The 7703-nt window shown below is 25.1% G+C and overlaps 1 protein-coding gene across 1 annotated transcript in view; it reads left to right on the forward strand.

Annotated features, from left to right (window-relative positions):
- Window positions 1-2846: 2846 nt before the first annotated feature.
- Window positions 2847-7703, forward strand: part of LOC117181023 — a 7319-nt gene continuing 2462 nt past the window's right edge. Inside the window, exon 1 of the mRNA XM_033373592.1 lies at window positions 2847-2967. Within this exon, the coding sequence (XP_033229483.1) occupies window positions 2883-2967 (85 nt within the window). The 5' untranslated portion in view covers window positions 2847-2882. The remainder of the gene's footprint in view (window positions 2968-7703) is intronic.

A 7703-nucleotide genomic window follows, 5' to 3' on the forward strand; every position in this document is an offset into this window, starting at 1 on the left:
TATTTATTTATGTTTTTCATTTTTATTTTATTGCAATTTGATGATAATAAAAAAATAAAAAAGACGACAGAAAGAAAAAGAGAAGGAAGGGCATGTGGTTGGTTGCTTTCTCATTTTTCTTTCCTCTTTTTTATTTTTGTCTGAAAATTTTATTTTGTTTTTTTTTTTGTTTTATTTTTCAGATTACAGTACAATTTTTGGTTTTCGTTTATTCGTTGTGGTCCAAATTTGTTTGTTGAATTCTTGTGTTGTGTAACAGGATTCTACAAAAATTCAACTATTTTGTTGAAATCTTTTTTTTTGTAGAAAGAATACTCTTAGTTAAAAATTAAATTATTCAGTAGAAAATGTGTGTACCTTGTTGACAATTCATATTTTCTTGAAGAACTTTAATCCTTTTTGGTGAAAATGAAACAATTTGGTTGAGAAATAATCTGTTTTCGTTGATAATTTTCCGTATTTCTTAATAACGCGCTGTTTTCATAATAATTAAATTGTTTTTTGACTTTATTTAAATCTTTCTTCGGTAAAATATCAATTTTTTAATTTTTCTTTGAAAATTCATCAATTTAGTTAAAAGTTAGTATTTTCGGTTGGATGTTTATCTTTTTGGCTGATATCCTATCAATGTATTTTTTTTTTTTTTCATTTTGCGTTGATAATACATCTTTTTTGGTTGAAAATTAAGCTAATTTGTTAAAAATCCTTTGTTTCCATTTTTTCTGAATGAAAATTTTACTATTACTATCCCACAATATGAATTTTTAACATAAATGTTGATTTCCAACCAACTATTTGAATTTTCAGCCAATTTTGAAATTTTAAGTCAGCAAATTTAAATTTCGAAAAATAAAAAATGCATTTTTGACAAAGTACTTAGAATTTAGAAAAATTATTCGTTTATGGTTAAATTTTATTGTTTTTTTATTTAAAATAAAAATATTTTCTACTTAAAATATTAACAGTTACATTTTGCATTGAAAATCCGCCTTTTAAAGTTTCTAATTTAAAGTACTTTGTCAAAAATGCATTTTTTATTTTTCTAAATTTAAATTTGCTGACTAAAAATTTCAAAATTGGTTTAAAATTCAACTAGTTGGTTGAAAATCAACATTTATGTTAAAAATTCATATTTTGGGACTAAAGACTAAACAAGTTGTTTGTAGCAAATTTCTTTTTCTTAAAAATTAATATTTTTAACTACAAATTGAATCATTTCAGTTCGGTTAAAAAATCATATTGTTTAGTTTAAAGATTCAACTTTTGGTAGAAAATTGATGTAATTTTTTTTACTTATTTTTTTGTTGAAATTTTTTTATTAAAAATTCATCTTTTAAGATTGAAACTTAAACTATTTTGTTAGAAATCCTTTTTATAATTAATTTTTTGGGATAATATTTTAACCATTATATTTTTTTATATAATCTTCTTGATTGAGAATTCAACTTTTCGGTAAATTTTTTGTTTAGAAAAATTGACTTTCATTACAGAAAGAATATCTTTTTTGGTTGGAAAGTTAAATATCTGGGTCAAATTTGATATACTTAGTTGAGAAATCATATTTTTGGTAGAAAATTAATTTTGTTCTTAATAATTGAAAAATCTTTCTTTTTTGAAAATTCAACTCTCTATTAAAATCCCTTTTTTTATTTAAAAATTCATCTCTTTTGGTATGAATTTTATCTTCTTTGGTTAAAACTACAACTGTTGAGTTGAAAATTAATTTGATTTGATTAAAGAATTAATTTTTTTTTTGAAAGTTTTTTTTTTGTTTAATTCAAATACTTTTTATTCACAATAACAATATTTTTAAGTTTATATATATATATATATATATAACTGTTACATTTTTCTTTAAAAATGTATATTTTAAAATAAAAAATTGAAGTTCTATTTAAAAAATCGCTTTTTGTTGTTATAAATTTAATTTTTGTATTCAAAATTAAATAATTTACTTAGCAATTCGACTGCCTACTTGAAAATTAAATTTGATGTTAGAAATTATTGTTTTCGAATTTAAAATACAGCAACTGAAATAAAGAACAATTTAAGCATTTCATTTTTATTAACAAATTTATATAATGTTGAAAAATTAAATAATTTGTCAAAAAAAATCTAGAAAATTAATCTTCATGGTTAAAACTTTATCTTTTTGGATCGAAAATTTAACATTCTGGATGAGATTTCTTTGTCTTTATTGATTAATAAAAAATTTGATTGAGAATTAACCTGTTTTGGTAGATTTGGTTGAAAATGAACTCTTAAGTCACAAATTCATTTTGTTTTGTTAACAATTTAACTGATTTGTAGGAAAATCTGTTTTTTCGTTAAAAATTAATTTTTTATTTATAAAAATTAAACTATAATTTTTGGTTCATAAAATTATCTTTCTTTCTTATACAACGCTTCAGCATTAAAATTTATTTTTTATTAAAAGTTGAACCAATTATTGGGAAAATTAACTTACATATTAATCGTATTGAGTTGCCTAAAATAGAATTTATAGGTTAACAAACAAATTCATATTTAAATATTACCTACTTGTACAAATTGACGCATTATTACGTCATTCTCTTAGAGTCTGTTCAAACATTCTTAGCATAATTAAACTCTGTACTGACAAGATTTTTAATCGAACCATATATTTTATCATTCAAAATAAAATTAAACAAATATTAAAATTTCATATCATTTTGCCACTTATCTCCATAGCAAACAGAATATTTATTTTTCGTGCGCATTTATCGACTCTATCTGCTGACAAAAAGGTTTTTAAAGTTATATTTTGCCTGAGTTATCTACATTGGCAAACAATTGGCGATTATAAAATAAGAAACCTCAATTAATTGTTCTCAGAATTCAAAAATCATTTTTGGTGAAAAATGGGTAAACAAATTTACTTGAGTCTTTTTATTGTGGGTGCCATTTTGGCTTGTGAAATTGGGGCTTCATCAGACGAAAATACTAGTAAGTGATAACAAATAAATAATAATCTACGACTTTATTTATTTATTCTTCCCAAATGCTTTATTATTTATTTTTTTAATTTAACAATGATTTATTTTTAAGGAAAATAAGAATAAGATCAACAATCTGAAAGGCCTGGGTTCGAATGCCCACGGAGCTTGATAGCAATTTTCTCACAATTTAGAAATAAAATAAATTTTTTTATTATTTATTTTCCATAAAATCAAAGAAATATTGGGAATTTTAAAATTTATTATGCTTCCAGTTTGATTTTCATAAGTTTAAAAGTTTTCAATGAGAAATGATATAATTTGTGAGACATTCCAAAAGAATTAAAATGTAAAGGTATATATTTTTTTTAAATTAATAATTTCGAATGGTAAAAATGTTAGCGAATTTTTTTTTATAGTATAATATAAAAATTAAACTATTTTTAAATATCTCATTGAAACTGTAGTTTCAAAAATATTTATTTATATTACCATAAAATATCGTATTAAACTGAAATTATTTGTTTACTCAACTATTTTATCAAAATTAAATAAAGAATATAAATATAAAGAAACTTTTTTATTTGCAATTATAGCTTCAGAGTTATAATTAGTTTTTCAACGCCCCTGAGTTTTTATCGTAGTGAAATATAAAGTAATTAATATTTTATCAAAACTAATTTATATAATTATCTTCCATTCTAAAAATATAACATGGTACAGTATTATTAAGATAATTTGATTGCGTTGAATAAAATATAAGCGTACTTTTTCCTTTAAAAAAACTTATTTTTATGCTTCTTGTAATTATATTTTATTCAGATCTAAAAGAATTAATTTCCTAATTTAAATAACATAGAAAAATATGTTTTCTACATAAAAAAAACTAAAAAATTTGTTTTGAGAACTTATCCTGAAATATGTATATTAAAACTTGTTAAAATTTAATAAAAAATGTAAAAAAATTACAGAAGAATCATACAACTTTGCAAAATTGTACAATTAAAAAAAAAAAACTTTTCTTACAAAAATTTGAGAAAAGTTTTGTAAATAGATTTTTTAAAACTACGAACAAATAATTAAGAAGCTTTTTAAGAGCTTTTAAATGTTTCAATAAAATATATAATTTTTAGTAGTTATTTATTTCAGTTTAAAAAATTAATTTAAATGACATAGAAACATATCTTTTTAACAGTAAACATATTAACAAAATTTTTTTGTTTTTATATGCAACCCTGGAATATTTATATTGAAGAGATAATAATAATAAAATTTTTTTTTAATATTTAGAAAGGCTTATAATCTTCAGCAATGTCCAAATTGCATTATTTTGTATTTTTAAAAACTAATCTTAAGAGGAAATCCAAAAATATTTTTACAAGCAATTTTTTAAATGATTTGTTAAAATTTCAGAAAAGAATGTAGGAGATTTTAAAGCAATATTTTGAAAGTTTCCGAAATTATAAAATTTTAGAAAACATTTTATCCCAAAGAGATTTTAAATATTTTTAACCGTAGATTTTTTCATGTTCAATAGTTCATTTTAAAACATTACTATAAAAAAATAACATTTTAAAAGATTTTCAAAATTTTCAGTAAAGAATCTCAAACTTTTCAAGACCATTTTTCAGAGATTAGACATATTTTGAAGCTTTGAAAGATTTCTGAAAACCTAAAAAATATTTTTTCAAACCCTCTACAAGTGATAAATTTTCTTAAAAACAAATCAACCCGAAAGAAAAATAGTTATTTGACATTTTCATTTTCTTATGGATTTCAAAACTTTTTCAATTACCTATAAATAAATTATATGTCTTAGAATAAATAACTTTGTATTCGTTTTCGGAGTATCTAGGTCTTCGACACCTGTGCATTTTAACTTCACATGTAATTTGACTTAGAAATTATAGGCCGCAACAGTCTGTAAAAAGAACAATTCCCTCCGGGCAACCAACAGGGAAAGCACGGCTTTGCTTTGCTTTCAAAACCAATTATTTATTCAATTTTGTTAAATATGATACAAGAATTGTACATAAGTATTCTTATTATTATTGCTGTAGCTATTCCAACTAGGAACTTATTAGCTTAAGTTAATCTTTTCTTTTGTACTTTATCTTTAATTTTGTTGAGCCAGACGTTAAATATATTCTCTTCATTATCGGAAAAAATAAGGTACGGCTTCGACAATCTGTTCACGCTTGACAACTTTTACGTGGTGCGCGCGAGCCAATTACGCCAAGCCCCTCCCAGAAAATCGGCAAATAGATAGGCGGTACTAAAGTTGAGAGTGGCGAGCGCGAGCCAATCCGCGTGACTCTATCGATGCCCCCACTTTCCTACGTCGCGGTTGGAGCGCTACCGCCTCAGAGAATGCCACAAAGATACGGTTCATGTAACCAATGCCATTCGAAAATTAGCGAGATGCTCATTATGGATTGATAGGTTCTGGTCCATCAGACGCATCTAATTCATTTTTCAAAAACTTTGCGCTTTGTGCTGGGGACCACCTTGCTCATTACAGAGGTTGCTCTTCTTCTAAACAAGTATTTAAACCCGCTATTAAAAAATAAAAAACATACAATTTGTACAAGAAAAATGCTCCCAATAAATCAACTAAAGAGATTACACTGAAAGAAACTTCTACAAGCGAACACACCCTCTGGACAGTGCTCCGCTACCTCAAACACTACCACTCTACAACACAGTCACCGCCGGTACATCACAGGCATGTGCGATAAAGCCTTAAACTAGACAGACATTCAAAATACATAAAATTACTAAAATTCGAGCTAAGGCACCAATCGCTATGAACATTCATACACCTCAAAATAAAACTGTTCCCAAACCCACACACAATGAAAAAAAAACCCTTTCAAGTTTAAAAAATAAATCAGGTAAATCTCTTAAAAAGAGCTACAACCTTAACCACTGGCATAATGAGGGAGGGGCGGGGGATTAACATTAACGCAGTTATAAACATTCTTAAAAAACGACGTTAATTAGCCACATACCTCTACAAAAATAATAATACTATTTGCTTGCTCAGTGAAACCTTACTACTTACCTTATTCAAAATTCACCTCTTCGGGCTTTTTCAGATTCAAAACTTAACTCTTTTGTTGAAAATTCGTCTTTTTTTATATAAAATTAATCTTTTTTGTTTAAACTTCATTTGGTTGATGATTAAAGCATTTTGCTCAAAACTTGTCTTTTTTCATTACCTTCAACTGTTTGAAAATTTTTTCTTATTTCTTTAAAAATTAATTTTCATCTTCTCATCAAAAAAGATATTAGATTTTTGTAAAATTTGACCCGCCCCCCCCCCCTCCATTTTTGTTACATTTTAACGTTTTTAAATCCCCAGGATCCAGAAAACAGGTTCTTATGAATTTGTTCGTCTGCCTTTGTTTTGGCTGTGTGTCTGTCGATTTTTAGTTTGTTAGCGGGATAACATTTGACAAAATGTACAGATTGAGTTGGCATTTGGCATACGCTTTTAGCATCCTAAACTAAAGGTTAAATTCATTAGCCAGCCATTTTAGATCTAAATTGAAACGGTGAGCGTATTTTGCAAAATTTATAGACCACTTTTTTAACATTCCAAAACTCTGTGAGCGGTTATTTGTAGTACTCAAAGAGACAAACTATTTCTCCTAATGACTTTTCATGAAAAAAGAATACCAGAGTTATAGCACTTAAAAACTGAATAAAAAATAAAAATATAAAGGCAAATAAGGCAGTTTTTATTTTATTTGTGAATAACAACATTGAAAATAAGGAATGAAATTTTTGGAAAACAAAGTAACAAACAAATATTTTCTATTTTTTGAAAACCTCTGTGAAACGAGAAATTTTAGATTTATTTTCTTCTTTTATGATACTTTTTAACTCAGTTTTTAATTTAAAATTACCATTTTTAAACAATAATTCAAAATACGTAGAAAAAATGGATCCCTAGTTTTAATATTAATCACGCTGGTCGGATGAAAAATATTTGTTTGCTTCCTCTTTGCACTTCGACAAAAATGCAATTGTTTGATTGAAGATTGCACAATCTTCTTCAAAAGTTATACTTTATGGTTAAAAATTCAAAACCTTTTTGGAAGAAAATTCACTTTTAAAAAAAATTTTAATTTAGAAATTCAGCTATTTTAAGAGAGTTTGTATCTTTATTGGATAAAAATGCAAATATTTGGTTCACAATTACACTATTTTGTTAAAAGGACAAACTGTTTAGTTGAAAACTCTACTGTTTTTTTGTTGTTAAAAATTTAACTGTTTCATAGAAAATTTACATTTTGTTTATAATTTATGTTTTGGTTTTAAAAAATAAACTGAATCTTTTCTAAGTGAAAGGTCAACTGAAAAAAATGTGTAGTTTTCATTACAAATTCACCTGTTTTAGTACAACTTTCATTTTTCTCTGTTAAAATTTAAAATCTAACTATTTGTTAGAGAATTCGACTATGTTGTTATATTTTTATCATTTTTATTTGGATACAGATTTTGAGAAGAATTCCATATTTTTTGTATATTAAAAGAAAGTATTTAGTGAAAAATTCGACAATTTAGTTGAAATGTCCTTTTTTGCGTTAAAAATTCGTCTTTTTGAATTGAAAATTTAAATTTGTTCGTAGAAGCTTATTTTTTATTTCAGTGGAAGCTTCTAATGTGTCCCCTAAGGGTTTACATTTTTCTTACACCTTCTTTATTCCTTTACACACCCTCCACACACTTACTTGGTGG

The sequence above is a fragment of the Belonocnema kinseyi genome, chromosome 10, assembly GCF_010883055.1.
Source record: "Belonocnema kinseyi isolate 2016_QV_RU_SX_M_011 chromosome 10, B_treatae_v1, whole genome shotgun sequence".
In the NCBI taxonomy this organism is placed as follows: Eukaryota; Metazoa; Arthropoda; class Insecta; order Hymenoptera; family Cynipidae; genus Belonocnema; species Belonocnema kinseyi.